Here is a 16,053-nt window from a genome sequence, read left to right on the forward strand (position 1 = left end):
ATGCTCTGCCTCTGCTTGTACCGGATCCATTCACACAACACATTGAGTTTCCTCTCTGGACATTTAGACAAATCAACAAGAGCTGGAAGACATTTGATGATACAGGGGAAATCATCAGTAAAGTCCAGTCAGTCTGTAAGGCACAAACTCCAATGGTGTGTTTCTTCAGGTTTGGATCAGTGTCCTCATCCAAGTCTCAGCTGATGAACAGTCTGATCAATGAGAAACACAACACGTTCTTCCACAGGAACTGCCCAGGCAGCAGCAGAACCAGAGTACTGATGGATGGAGTGGTGGAGATCGCCTGGTACTGCCCGTCTGGAAAAAACACAGATAAATGTAATGACTGTGTGGCGTTCTGTAATCTACATGGTGATGCAGGAGACCATGAGAAACAGCTGGAGATCCTGACGGAAATGTCATCAGTCAATGTTGTTATTCTACCACAACTTGAAAGGAATGACAAAAGTGCAACAAAAATCCAAAATCTGTACAGAGACAGAAAGCCACTTACTTGCCTCCTTACTGAGGATGAGTCTACTGTATTTAGGATGAGGAATGGAAAATACAAAATAGGTTTGAAAGACAGAAATCAGTCAGATGTATCTGAAGAACTCAGAAGAGCTATAAATGATTGTCTCTCAATCTCATCTTCAGAATCAACTTCTATTTTCAGACTTGAAGATGTGTCCAAACACTCAGATATCAGAGTAGATGAAGATGATGATGAAGACTGCAGGATGGCAAAAGAAGCAGCACAGCAGATGATGAGATTACTGGAGAATAAAGATCTGACACAAATCAAAGAATCATTTCTGCCCTGTCAGGGAAAACTGTGGCATCAGTGGTGTCAGACGAACAAAGAACTTCATCGACCTCAAGGGAGTGAACTAGAAAGGGAAATAAGTAGAAAACAAACAGATAAAAAGAAAATCCGTAAGCTACAACATGAATCCGAGATGAGCGGGTTTATGAAGTGCTTTATCAAAGAAATTAACTTGCATGCTGCAAATAAAAACATTTATTTTCTTAAATGGCTCGGAATCCTCTTGGATGAATACACCTCAGTTGAACTTTCTGCTCTACATCACAAGTATGATGAAATGTGGTCAAGAATCTTAAAACTGAAAGAGAACAATGAAAAATCTGAGCAACTCAGGTTTGAACAAACAGAACTTGAGAAAATATCTGAGGAACTTCAAGCAGCAACCTTTGGTTTGGAGCACATCCTGAGAGAGATTGGTCAGATCTATGAATCATGTTCATCAGTGAAGAAGAACAAGAAAGATCTGCAGATTCACTTCACTTCCCTCCCAAGTCTTGCAGCAGAGATGATGATCTCTGGATTTCCTCTGGAGCTGATGGATGGAGATGCTGCTCATGTTCCTCTGATCTGGATCTCTGCTGTTCTAGATGAACTCATCAGGAAACTGGGAGACCAGAGAGTGTTTGTGCTGTCAGTTTTAGGGATTCAGAGCTCTGGGAAATCCACCATGCTGAATGCCATGTTTGGACTGCAGTTTGCCGTCAGTGCTGGCAGGTGCACCAGAGGAGCTTTCATGCAGCTGGTCAGAGTGACAGGGGAGATCAAAGCACAGTTGATGTTTGACTATATTCTGGTGGTTGATACTGAGGGACTTCGTGCTCTAGAACTGGCTGGAAGATCAACAAGACATCATGACAATGAATTGGCCACATTTGTTGTGGGTCTTGGGCATCTGACATTGATAAACATCTTTGGAGAAAACCCATCTGAGATGCAGGACATTCTTCAGATTGTTGTTCAGGCCTTCCTGAGGATGAAGAAGGTCAGACTGAATCCCAGCTGCATGTTTGTGCATCAGAATGTTTCAGACATCACAGCTAAAGAGAAAAACATGGAGGGAAGGAGAAGATTGCTGGAGAAACTGGATGAAATGACAATTCTTGCTGCTAAAGAGGAAGTCTGTGATGCAGAAAGATTCCAAAATGTAATTAATTTTGATGTTCAAAATGATGTGAAATATTTTTCACAGCTTTGGGAGGGCAGCCCACCCATGGCACCACCAAACCCAATCTACTGTGAAAATGTTCAAGATTTAAAGGAAACTATTCTTTCTCATGCCTCAAAATCAGATGGCATGATGTTGACACACCTGAAACAACGTATTCAAGATCTCTGGGAAGCTTTGCTGAATGAACGATTTGTGTTCAGCTTCAGAAATTGTCTTGAGATTGCAGCATACAAGAAGCTAGAGACAAAATACTGCAAGTGGACCTGGAGTCTTCGCAGTGCAATGCTGGAAATTGAGAACAAGCTACACAACAAAATAGAAAATGAAACAATTCATGAGATTCAGGAAACAGATCTTCAAAGAGAACTGAAAGAGAAAAGTGAAGAAGTGAAAAAATCTATGTTGGAATTCTTTGAGAAAGACGAAGAAAAAGAAATTCTGATACAGTGGAAAGCTTCATTTGAAATAAAAATCAAAGAGCTTCAAGAAAACATAGTGAGGGAATCAAAGAGGAAATTAAATGAGATTCTTCAGCAGCGAGATCTGAAGAAAAAGATTGATGCTCAGAGGACACATCATGAAAACACTCTCTTTGAAAAGAGCAAAGAACTTGCCTTAAAACTCAAAGACAAAGCAAATGATGAAGAAACACTGAAGAAAGAGTTTGATTCCTTTTGGGAAGAGTGTGTAAAGAAGATCATCACAGACACTCCTCAATTCAAAGACATTAACATATTAAGAGACTTGAAAGAGCTCCTCAGTGACATCTATAAAAGTGCTCCTGTAGACCCCAAGAGGGCAAGCAGGGATATTTTCCTTGTGACAAATTTTTCAGATTATGTACAGTTAAAGAAATCCAGTGGAAAAACAGGACTTGTTATAAATTTCTACAGAGGAGCTAAAGAGAGGCTTGGTTTTTCTCTGTCAAAAGAGGATGAAACCCAAATAAAAACTTTAATTACTGATGTAGCTCACCAAACAGACAAAATGATTATGTCATACAATATTGCAAAGATGGGATACAACAAAAGTTATATTCAAAAAGTCACAGATTACATCATGACAAGAGTAACAGAACATCAACAAGGACCAGTGAACTATGTGTTCAATATTCAGTTCTTCATGGATTTGGCACTTTCCATCTTTAAGAAAGCAAACGAGAAATTCACTGACCAACACAAAATGTTCAGGAAAGCAAATGATCCTCTTCTCTATCTGGAAAAAAAGAAAGAGGAGTACTTCAGTATTTTCCAGAAATACTGTCTAGGAGCAGCATCAACTGCCATTTTTGGTGAGATTATCTGTCAGAAACTGAAAGAGCCCATCGAACAGAGTGTCTACAAAAACACTGCCAGAGATTTAGCAGGTGAAATGAGAACAAACTGTGAATCACTGAATGGAAACAGATCAAAATTGGAGAAACACATCCTGAAGACACTGGCAGAAAAAGAGAATTTTGACATGGACATGAACTACATTCTATAATCCCAGAGATCACTTCGAGAATTTCATCAGAGATGAAGTCAGTCAGTACATCACTGATAAGTTCAGTGTCAGTGTTCTGCCCAAGATGAAAATGAACATGAAACTCCTGCAGCAGAAGATCATGGAAGCAGCTCATGAATCTACTGAACATGTTAAAGTGAACAGTGGAGATGTTGATTTGTGGTTGAAGTGTTTCACACAGAAGCTCTCAGAAATGCTGATATTCTCTGAAAGAGACCTCAATGGAGTTAGTCATGATAATTTTGATGATGTCAACCTCATAGAAGATGTGATAAGTAAAGAACTTCCTGCTGTAATATCTGACATAAGCAGTAAATTCAATAGAGGATCTTTTACAGTAAATCTGGAACATAAGGACAGGCCAGACAAGATTCTGATTGATCACTTCTGTCAGTGCTGTTGGGTTCAGTGTCCTTTCTGTGCTGCCATTTGCACCAACACAATAGAAGACCATGAGGGAGATCACTGTGTTTCTTTCCATCGAGTTAATGGACTTAACGGGACATACTATAGGTATACGACAAATTTGTCTACTCAGATCTGCACAACAGCAGTAGCAAATAGTGATCTTTCATTTTATCCAAATGAATCAGATGAATTAGTCCTCTGGAGAGAATACAGAACAGCAGGTCCTCATTTTGCTAACTGGTGCATCACCCCTGATGTCTCTGAACTGCCGTACTGGAAGTGGTTTGTGTGCAGATTCCAGAAAGATCTGGAAAAACACCATAATAAAACATTCCAGGAGAGTGGAAAGATCCCAGATGAATGGAGAGAATACACAAAACAGGAAGCTATTAAGAGCTTAGATAAATACATCTAATGAAGCAGATTAAGAATGAATTATTTCTACAGCACCTGAATACTGTTTGGATGCTTTTGCTCCATGCTTTGTTCCTTTGCTTTTGTATCTTAACCTCTAATTTTCATATCAGAAGCTCAGCACAGTGCTCAAAAACCTAATTTGTCACCAACACTAAAACAAGAGAATTTTGTGACTGAAATATAACTATAAAATTACATATCCTTTCAAAGTGGTCTATCAGACTCCTACTGCCGGTTGTTTACATTCCTGAAACGGGACAACACAGCTGCCTTCACACAGACAGATGACAAAGAAAGTGCCTACTTTCAGCTTGAAATCCACTTGCTGCACATACTGCAACAGACTTCTATAAAAGATTGCAGTTCTTGAAACAAAATTACTTGCGGTCTGCCACCCCTGAAGGGACACACAGGAAAGTGTCAATGTGGACCCCCTCATCCTGTAGATGGTGAGTCCTGTTAACATAGCGTTCCCCGACAGGCTATACTGAGCCCAGATAAACAGCAGTATAGGTGTCAAAAGTAACTGATGAAAGTGAGAGCACAAACCAATGGCATAAACAGGGAGCTAGACCTAAAAGTGCTCGAGACATCAGACTGTCATGAGTATTACATATTGCAGCATTAGCATCTTCCACCCCAGAAATGGCTATGACCCAGCTAACCAAAACTGATATTCTTCCACCCCCCAATACATCTTAAATATAGATTTGAACCACCAATTAATGTGGATGAAGAAACTGAAAGCGTGCTCAGACATAGACCACATCAGTCTAAAATTGCAGCTAGCAGGTGCTCAAGATTCAGCAGTTAGCGGTGTTCTGCTGAGATTACAGCTGAGCCCAACACTCTGATAGTGGGTGACTCCATCATTAGAAGCATTGATAACCGGGCTACCACTACTTGCTGCCTTCCTCAAGCAACTGTTTCTGATGTAAATAAGGAACTTTGGATCATTCTGATGAATCATAAGACTGTTAACTGGGTTATTATTACATGTGGGAAAAAATAATATTCAGAAGGAGCAGTCAGAACTCCTTAAGAGGGATTTCAATGAACTCTTGGAAGATTGAAAGTTCATTCATCAGTGGACCACTCCCAGCCCGAGGAACAAATATGTATTCTCGGTTCTCAGCCTAAACACATGGCTGTATAGAACCTGCAATATGAGAAGACTGAACTACATTGACAAAGTCAAACAGAACTGTTTAAATCAGATGGCCTTCACCCAAACAAACTTGGTGCAAAAGTGTTAAAGGACAATATCTACTTCTCCCTCCTTCATCCATCTGCAACGTACACAAATCCACTCAACCTGGATGGCACACAAACACCACAGCAGTGTCAGGGTGACCACATGATTGCACTCCAGCACCAGAATGGATATTTGATTGACAAATCCCACAATAACACAGCACAGCCACAACATTCACTGTTCAGGGCCACAATCCAGGCTAGGCCCCATCCATAGAGCATACTACAGTCAGAATGTGATAAATTGGAACTGTTCCAAGTTTCAGCATCCAAGAATGACTTCCTGGAAAAAGAGCAACCCTCCACCTCCCTCAGAGAACTCTCTGGCCATTGCCACAATGCTAGGGCACACATCGTCCTTCTTCTGATCTTGGTGTACAACAAACATGGAAGTTGCACCAGTGGATTTGTTGGCTTGCCATTGCCTGCTTCACCTACCAGTGATTGCTTTACCTGTTTTGTACCTGTTGGTTCTATTCCTCTGTTCTTCAGTTCAAAGAGTTTTATCACTTCACGTTTATGATTGTTTATTTTTTCTGGATATTTGAGCCTCTGTCATGGACACCTGCAGTCACCACAATGGAGGGGAAAAGTTTACTCACCCTCCATTTCTTACGCTGTTAACAGTGGACATTTATCTATTGGACTTGGCAGTAGAAAATTACTCTAGCTTTGAGGTACAGATGCTTCAATTAGATTGGCTAAGCCCTGTTCTTTGTGCACTTATTTAAGTCAAGTCATTTTTATTTGTATAGCGCCTTCACCACACACATCATTTCAAAGCAGCTTTACAGAAAGTCATGCATTAACAGAAAATGATACCATAATATCTATAAAGTCTTAGAGTCATCATTGTGTAGTTTGATTAAATACAATTATGAAGTGTGTATAAAAATAAGTAATTAAATTATAATTGTATTTAGAAACCCAGTGAGCAAGCCGAAGGCAACTGTGGCAAGGAACACAAAACTCCATAAGATGTTGGTTAATGGAGAAACCAGACTCACTGTGGGGGCCAGTTCCCCTCTGGCTAACAGCATGAATATAATGCCAATATTACTTATTTATGTGCAGTGCAAGTCATGGTTTAAAATGATTAAACTAAGTGTTAGGGGCCAGTGTTTAAACAAGACTTTGTATGAATGATAAGATTAATGTCTAATGTCTTTGAAGTTCATCTTGGATTAACTGCAGAAGTTCATACAGATGTATTGTCCTTTGTTAGTTTGCTGATAAAGGCTTTTGTTGGCAATTTATTGATAGTCTATGTATTCCATTTTAAGAGTGTTGTCCATCATTAGACCCAGGTGATGCAGGCCGAGATCAGTGAGGTGCTTCGCAGTTCAACCGCCCGGAAATTTTGGTAAGGTCTATCCTAAGTCCAAGGCTCAGGAAATGGCATATGAAGTACCACATGTCTTATGGTTGGAGTTGGCATCAGTTCATCCTCTGAGGTCCATCATAATAGACTGAAGTGATGTCTGGCTGGCACCAGCTGCATTTTGTCGTCATCACTCAGTGACACATAGCACTGGAGTCCGATACCAAGCAGGAATGGAGCTGGATCCGGCCGGTTCTGGATAGGAGTCCCGAGGTTGAGACATGGAAACAAATAGAATAACATTAGCGTAGATGCAATTAACTTTTTGCAGAGTTATAGATCATGATCAATGTTTCAGTTTCCAGCAGACCTAACTAAAGCAGCCGAATTTTGTGGTGAAGAATAAATTAGGTGTATGTCTGGCTAAATAGATGAGTCTTTCATCTAGACTTAAACTCAGTGAGTGTGTCTGCATCCCGAACAGTGTTAGGGAGACTATTCCATAGTTTAGGCACCAAATAGGAAAAGGATCTACCTCCTTTTGTGGATTTTGATATTCTAGGAACTATTACCATGCCAGAGTTTTGTGATCATAATGAATGTGATGGAATATAGCATGGTAGAAGATCATCTTAAGTACTGCGGAGCTAGACCATTCAAAGCTTTGTATGTTGTTAACAGAACTTTAAAATGAATATGAAATTGAACAGGTAGCCAATGTAACGATGATAAAATTGGGCTAATATGATCATATTTCTTTGTTCTAGTTAGCACTCTGGCTGGTGCATTTGAGCCAATTGAAGTTTATTTATTGATCTTGCTGGACATCCTCCCAGTAATCATTACAATAATCTAGTCTTGAGGTCATGAACGCATGAATTCATTTTTCAGCATCAGCAACAGAGAGCATGTGTCGTAATTTAGCAATATTTCTTAGGTGGAAGAATGCTGTGCTACAGATAATGGAAATTTGATTTTCAAATGACATTTGAAAAAGTTCTTCGCTGTAGAAGACGATGTAACAGTACATCCATTGAGAGTCAAATTATATTTTTGCGGCTTATTTTTTTTTAGAGGTTTTTGGTCCAATAATTAGTACCTCTGTTTTGTCAGAATTGAGTAAAAGGACATTTCTGGCCATCCAATCTTTGATTTTATTGATACACTCTGCTAATTAGGAGAAATGTGAAATTTCATTGGGTTTTGAAGAAATATAAAGTTGGGTATCGTCGGCATAACAGTGGAAACTTATTCCACGATTCCTGATAATATCTCCCAGGGGAAGCATATATAAGGAGAAAAGCAGAGCCGTGTTCCCACTCTTTTCAAGGCTCAATTTTACAGGACATTTCCAGGACATTTTATGTGCCCAACAAGTGTAAAATTTAAGGAAAAACACATATGTCCATTTAAATTGAGCTTTTATTTTGGCGTTTCTGTTTATGTCGGTAGTTTCTCACCTCCAGATAAGCAGTTTGCCCCATGGCCCGGTGTGATTATAAAACCCTGTAAACCTGTGATTCAGTTTAATAAATACATAGTCTGTATGTGCTCCACACTTCAGAGTTCTCTCTGTCTCTGTCATCTCACACACAAAAGCACACGTGATGATCATGATGAGGTGTTTTCATTGGATGAACGGCCGGCTCTACACGCATCACTTACAGATTATTTATTTATTCAATTAAATCAGATACTTTTTTTATTTAATTATCACACTAGGACATATCACAATTGTAATTGTATTAACTGTACATTGAGAAATAAATTTTTGTCCAAATATGTCATATTCCACGACATTCTGTGTTTTATTGCTAATGCCATTTTTATTGGATTCTGTGTTTACCGCATACTACATGTAGTAACTGCGGTATAAGCGGACTCCGATTGTTGATTTATTGAAAATTAATTCACATCCCGAGGTATTAAGGCCGAATCACCACACTACCAACCCAGTGTGAATTAATAAAAAAAAAAAACAAATCAGTGGCCTGACTGTCATGGTTGTCTAAAGTTTATAACTCACAGGGATGCAAACTCATGAGGGGTGAAAAAGTTGAGACAATCACTGATCTACGAACATGATTTCTGGGGTTATTCTTTTAAAGAATAGGCTAAAAGCACCAACTTAAGCTATTTAATGATTCAAGTATAGCAAATTATCTGCACAGTTGTGCAGAATTAGCTGCAAAAATAAAGGGTACTTTGTTGTGGTTTCTTACTTCTGTCTCACAAATTTGTTTAGTTGCATTAATTGATTAGTTTTGTGACCACTTCTGGAGATGTCACTAGGTGGTGACAAATGTGCTATGAGTCAAACCGTTTAATAATACTGAAATATTTTCCAGGACAAATAATTATTTTCCAGGACATTTAGGTATTTTTCTAATTTTCCATGACTGGAAACTGCATTTCACAATTCCAGGTTTTCCAGGATGCGTGGGAACCCTGCAGAGGCCCTAAAACTGATCCCTGTGGCACTCCATACTTAACTTTGATTGATTACACAATTCCTCATTTACATAAAGTGGTAGCGCTCTGATAAATTGGACCTAAACCATGCTAATGCAAGTCCACAAATGCCAACATAATTCTCTAGCCTATTCAAGAGAATATCGTGATCTATCGTGTCGAATGCAGCACTAAGATCTAAAAGCACAAGAAGTGAAATGCAACAGCAATCAGATGATAAGAGCAAGTAATTTGTAACTCTGATAAGTGCAGTCTCTGTACTGTGGTGGGGCCTAAATCCTGACTGAAATTGTTCATATATACCATTTCTCTGTAAAAGTGAACATAATTGTGTTTCTAGTATTGAAATCGGTCTATAATTTGCCAGTTCTCCAGGATCAAGCTGTGGCTTCTTAATAAGCGGTTTGATAACTGCCATTTTAAAGTTTCTTGGGACATGTCCTAAGGATAGTCAGGACATTACTGAAATGCTAAATTGCTGATTTGGTACTAGAAAATCACTTGACATTATATCAAACACAGATGAAAGCTATTTGGTTCTTTAAATGAAGCTTAACATTGTCTTTGTGTTTGTTTTTGAGTTGCCACAGTATGCAATAGACTGGCATGTCTTAAGGTCAATATTAGGTCAAAAATGGCAAAAAAAGAAACAGCTTTCTCTAGAAACTCTTCAGTCAATCATTGTTTTGAGGAATGAAAAACTGAAGATTTCATACAAAGGTGTACATTACAGTCTACAAAGACAAAAAACTGTCTCTAACAAGGGCAAAAAGAGATGTGGAAGGCCAGATGTACAACTAAACAAGAGGATAAGTACATCAGAGTCTCTAGTCTGAGAAATAGACGCCTCACATGTCCTCAGCTGACAGCTTCATTGAATTCTACCCGCTCAACACCAGTTTCATGTACAACAGTAAAGAGAAGACTCAGGGGTGCAGGCCTTATGGGAAGAATTGCAAAGAAAAAGCCACTTTTGGAACAGAAAAACAAAAAGAAAAGATTAGAGTGGGCAAAGAAACACAGACATTGGACAACAGATAATTGGAAAAGAGTGTTATGGATCTTAACCCCATTGAGCTTTTGTGGGATCAGCTAGACTGTAAGGTGCGTGAGAAGTGCCCGACAAGACAGCCACATCTATGGCAAGTGCTATAGGAAGTGTGGGGTGAAATGTCATCTGAGAATCTGGACAAACTGACAGTTAGAATGCCAAGGATCTGCAAAGCTGTCATTGCTGCACGTGAAGAATTTTGAAGTAGTTTAAGAAGTTCTGAAATTTTTTTTTTCAAATTGTAATAGTAATTTTTCACGTTATTAATGTCCTGACTATCCTTTGGGATCAGTTGAATGCCACTTTGGTGAATTAAAGTATCAATTTCCTTCCGAAACAGCAACATCTGTACATTATTCCAAACCTTTGGCTGCCAGTGTGTGTGTGTGTGTGTGTGTGTGTGTGTGTGTGTGTGTGCATGTGTGTGTATACAGTACTGTGCAAAAGTTTTAGGCACATAAGATGTTTCACAAAAACATTTGTCTTAAGATGGTTATTTATATCTGCTACTTTAGTGTGTCAATAGGAAATATACATTTTAGATTCCCAAACATTCCTTTTGCAAATAGATTAGAATAGAAGAACAGGGAGCCCTGCAACAGAAGTCATGGCCCTCACAGAGACCCCCACTGAACATCGGGTCAGTCTGGGATTACACGAAGAGACGGAAGTAATTGAGACAGCCTAAATAAACAAAAGAACTGTGGTGAATTCTCCAAGAAGCTTGAAACATCCTATCTGCCAACAACCAATAAAAACTGCGTCCAGGTGTAAGTAGGTGAATTGGTGCCATTTTGAAGGCAAAAGTGTTAAAAAGAGAGAGAGAGAGAGAGAGATTTGCAGGGGTCTAATTGCACATGCTGAGAGGCCTGCAATGAGAGCGTTACAGTAGTCCAGTCTAGTTATGACAAGTGACTGAAGAAGTTGCGTGGCATGATCAGAGAGGAAGGGTCTTATTTTCCTGATATTGCAGAGTGTAAATCAACATGATTGTGCTGTCTTTGTGATGTCGTCTGTGAAATTTAGTTGGTTATTGATGGTTACCCCTAGATTTCTGACCGTTTTGGAAGCTGTTATTGTAGTTGAAACCAGCTGAACGGTGATGTTGTGTTCAACCGCAGGGTTGGCTGGAAAGACGAGGAGCTCAGTCTTTTCTGGTTTAGGTTGCAGGTGGTGTTCCTTCATCCGGACAGAGATCTCTGCCAAACAGGCCGAGATCTGAGCAGTCACTGTGGTGTCACTGGCCTGGAAAGACAAGTAGGGTTGTGTGTCATCGGCGTAGCAGTGGTAAGAGAACTCATATGCTTGAATGATGGGTCTCAGTGACTTGTTCATTGTACTCTATTATCTGAAAATATAAATGAGACTTGCTGTCATTTAGAGTCACCAACAGTGCTCTTCTTTAGCTGGTTAAATTAAAAGCTGTATCTTTCTGATGCTCAGCCTCCTCTACTTCATTAGAAGCAATATATGGTCCTTTTCTAAATTACATTTTTAATCTGCCTTTCAAGAGGGAACTTTTACAGCTTCCTATTCAACAAGGAAGAGATGAGTTACTTTTCCCTAATGCTGAGATCATAAACATCTACTGTATAATGTGTAATCAGACACATGATCTTCATCATTTCATTCAGCACCAAGTTGCTGGAGGCAGATGGACTCTTCTCTACATGAGACTGCACAGGCCACAGGCCATTTATTGTGGCATTAAAACTTGCTTGTTGTCTTAATGCCACAATAAATAAGAAAATAAAATAATGTTATTAATGTTAATACCTATTATGAAGTTCAGTGCAAACAAATAATGAACAATAACAGTCGACCTATTAAACAATAATGTAGGTGAGAGAAGTCTAATATTAATGTTGAATTAAGCTTTTACAAGTGCAGTAAAACTTTATAGTTTAAATTTCATGCATTAATTCTGTATACATTCTGTCAAGAAAACTCTCAGTCCTAAACCAATGCAGCTCCTATCGCTATTACAAGTGAAGACGAAATAATTCAAAACTTCATGCTCCACGTCACTTAAATATGGCAGGCATTTCTTCTTAGCGTCTGTTTCCATGGTGCTGAGAATGCCTTTCTGAGTTCACTGTGATTGTGCACAAACTCACAGTCGAGTGAACTAAGCCAGAACTGGTATTCTGGAACCAAGAAAAGTGAGTAAGCGATGCATGGGTTAATCAACCGAGAGATCAGGGTTTATTGTTAAGGTAAGTTAACTTTCCTTTTTGGAATACCCCCCTGCTCTCTTGTTTTGTTTTCCCTTTGTGTGAGGCTGCCAGTTGGATGGGGGTGGAGTCTGGTAACTGGCAACAACTGAACTCTGCCTATTTAAGAATGTTAGCTGCACTGCATGGAGTTGCTGCCCCAGAAAACCTACTCCTGTATTTGTTTGATTTTGTTTTTGATTTCTTTTCTTTTTACTTTATCGGGAGGATGGTGAGTTTTTTTCCTTCGTTTAGTTAAAGCAGCCTACATAGCAAGAGTAGGTAAGAAAGTGGACCCGGAAGATTTGTTTCTTTGTTTTGTTTTTCAGGGGTTAGGAAGGTTTCTTAACTCTTTAGTTACTTTACAGTTTAATTCAGTCAGCTCACTGTCCTTGTTTAAGTTTTGCATATGTTACATTTATAGTTGCTTTGTTTTCATTTTTATTTGTAAATAAACTTTTCTATGGCCATTGCGACTGGTTTTCCTCTTTTTTCTTTTCTTTTTTTTTTTTTTACAGCTTTTTATGATGGTCTCAAACCTGGGTCGTAACATGTGGAATATATTTTAAAAGTAACACTCCCAACCCTGCCTGTAAAGAACCTTTTAAAGAACTTTTCTTTGTTTTGTTTTTTTGAGTGTGGAACATGTATGTGTTCATAAAACACTGGACAGCAATTTTACAGCAATTGTCTTACTCCTCTTATTCACACTTTTAGTCACTGTAGCCAACAATTTTCATCCTATCACATCTCAAAACAGCAACCACTACCAAAGTAAATGTAGTCATAAAATAACAAACAAATATTCTGTATTTCTCAAAACAGAAATGTTAAGAGCCTTAGAATAATTTTGGAAATAAGAATGATTGCTTACAATGCTTGACATATGAGGCTTTATAAGTATTTATTATTATATTATAGTAGTAACATTGTATAACTATCATTATTCTTAAAATTCAAGTAAAAAAATTAGGATCATTTGGATAAGGTATAATAATCTGGGCACAAAATACATTTCTTATTAATGATATTCGACCCAACCAAGAAACAGGTAAAAAACACCATCTTTGAAGATCTTGCCTAATTTTTGCTAATAAGGGTGCAAAATTTGCATGAAACATCTGATTGAACTTAGGAGGGATATAAATACCCAAATATTTGAGTCCTAAAGGTGACCATTTAAAAGGGAAGGGAGGCGAAGTATTGGGTACTTGTTTAAGGCTGCCTAGTGGCATTGCTTCAGACTAATACATCTTATAGCCTGAAAATTTACTAAACATATCAACCAGCTGTATAAGCAGAGGAGCAGAGATTTCAGGTTCACTTAAAAACAATAGAATGTTGTCAGCATATAAACTAATTTTATGTTCGCCTATCAGCAATCAAAGGAGATGACCTAACTGTTTGCAGCAAAGGTTCTATAGCGATCTCAAATACAGTGGGGATAATGGACACCCTTGTCTGGTACTTCTATGTAGAGAAACTGTACAATACTAACAAAAAAATGTATATTCATACAAGAACATTGTACCACAAGACATTGTACCTACACTTTCAGTTTCTGATAGGTCATGTGATTTCAAGGAACTCATTTTTAGGCGTTTATATAAAAACCAGCAGAGAACTTTCATTTGCTATTTCAAATTCAGGAGACGGAGAGATGACACACACACACACACACACACACACACGAGAGACTTCACACAAAGGTTTGTCTATGTTGCATGTGATTTTATTAGTTATTCAATTTTTAGTGTCTTAATATGTTAATATATAATAATCAAAACCACTGTATTTACCACAGCAGGGATAGAGTAGAATTGGCCTTCATTATCTGCACAAGAATATTACAAAGTACACTTGGTGATGCAGATCAGACTGGCAGGTTTCTAACATAACATGTGGCATTACTTGACAATTGGCAGTAATAGCAAGAGCAGACTGGGGGACTGAATATAGTGTGTAAATATGTTGCATGAAGAAAAAAAGTATCAACAGTAAAATGTAAAGTAAGATAAAATAAAACAATATTGCTGAATCAGTATTGACAAGACTGATGGCTTCAGGAAAGAAGCCATTATCCTGACAGGAGGTCTTAGATCAGAATCATACATTTTTTCTTCACTATGACTGTTTTGCAGTTCATGGTGAAGAAACATTTTACTAATTGATTTGTGGTGGTTGAGGAGAGTCCCCTGGTCTCTATGTAAAGTGCTGTGAGTGCAGTATCAGAAAAGCACTATATACTGTAAGTGTAAAAATAATTAATTCATTGCATTAACAAATCAGTATACCTGTAATCTTTAACAATGTGTGTAAAAATGGTTTGAATTAACAAATTAGAAGTTTTATGGACATTTTAAAACAAAGGTGAGTGAAATAACCACTGCAGTTTCCTGATTGTCATGTGATTTATTAAAATAAGAGAGCAGACTTCATTCATTTCAACGGACTGCAAAACCTGTAGGACTGTATCAGCACCTTGATCTACATCTAAGCAAAAGAAGTCTGGAATAATGACTTGATACTCATAAAGTGTCTTTGTTGTTTTTGCTGTCTGCTGATTTACTGTTTAATACTACTAGAGTTTTACAGATATGTATGGGTAGAGATGCTTTGAGGTCTTATGGTTGATTTGACCAAGTATGCTTTTTCTGTATGAGTTTAAATTTATTTAGTAGTTTGAATGGTTTTGTTCTTATCCACCTTATTCCTGGGGGTCTTACTGGGGAAATGAATGTGGGTGGAACTTTTGCCGGAAGTCGTTCTACAGCATTCCCTAGCTCTGGCTGCAATCATTTTAAGACTCTGTTTACAGCTGGTAATACGTTTCTGATTATCCTATCGTTAATGGTGTCAGTCCAGTAACGCAAGTACTTTTGAGAAAGTTAACTTATTGCGCTATTCACATCTTACAAACTGTCTTCCGAAAATCCAAATTATTTAGTTTTTTTGACAGAGAGCGGTCTGAGATTTTTTGACCAATGAGATGAGTTTTTTTCATTTTTCCAGAGAATTACATTTTATAATATGTAGGCTATATCACTGTGCATGACATTAAAAATAGCAGTGAGGTTCGGCAACTCGTTTGCACTAAGCTCGTAGTAAAATATTCCATAAAAGGACTTGTTACATGTAATGTTTTACAGTAGAAAAAATTAATTGCAGAACCACACTGCTATTTTTATTGCAAGGATAATATAACAAATTATTGCAATAATTTAAATAAAGAAAAGACAGTGAGCAGTGTTTTCTTTTATATTATTTTTAATATTATGCATCCTATTTTATACTACAGCCTGTGTCAGAGGTGTATAGTAACGAAGTACAAATACTTTGTTACTGTACTTAAGTACAGTTTTTAATATTTGTACTTGAGTATAAATATTTCTTTGGACTTTTACTTTCACTTTACTA

General features: G+C 38.0%; 3 protein-coding genes across 4 annotated transcripts in view; 2 read left to right on the plus strand and 1 right to left on the minus strand.

Moving 5' to 3' along the window:
* LOC127449805 (interferon-induced very large GTPase 1-like) overlaps positions 1-8,840 on the plus strand; it is a 26,799-nt gene extending 17,959 nt beyond the window's left edge. Inside the window, 2 exon segments of the mRNA XM_051713361.1 lie at positions 1-3,476; positions 3,478-8,840. The exon segment at positions 1-3,476 is cut by the window's left edge and continues 448 nt beyond it. Of these exon segments, the coding sequence (XP_051569321.1) occupies positions 1-3,476; positions 3,478-4,323 (4,322 nt within the window). The 3' untranslated portion in view covers positions 4,324-8,840.
* LOC127449901 (von Willebrand factor A domain-containing protein 7-like) overlaps positions 1-16,053 on the minus strand; it is a 230,368-nt gene that overhangs the window by 174,323 nt on the left and 39,992 nt on the right. The gene's annotated exons all lie outside the window — the stretch shown is intronic.
* The window catches only part of LOC127449799 (interferon-induced very large GTPase 1-like), a 56,840-nt gene continuing 55,053 nt past the window's right edge, over positions 14,267-16,053 (plus strand). Inside the window, exon 1 of one of the 2 annotated variants that reach the window (XM_051713352.1) lies at positions 14,267-14,345. The gene's annotated coding sequence lies outside the window, so the exon portion shown is untranslated. The remainder of the gene's footprint in view (positions 14,346-16,053) is intronic. The other variant, XM_051713351.1, reaches the window with a different exon arrangement.

The sequence above is a fragment of the Myxocyprinus asiaticus genome, chromosome 13, assembly GCF_019703515.2.
Source record: "Myxocyprinus asiaticus isolate MX2 ecotype Aquarium Trade chromosome 13, UBuf_Myxa_2, whole genome shotgun sequence".
NCBI classification, from domain to species: domain Eukaryota; kingdom Metazoa; phylum Chordata; class Actinopteri; order Cypriniformes; family Catostomidae; genus Myxocyprinus; species Myxocyprinus asiaticus.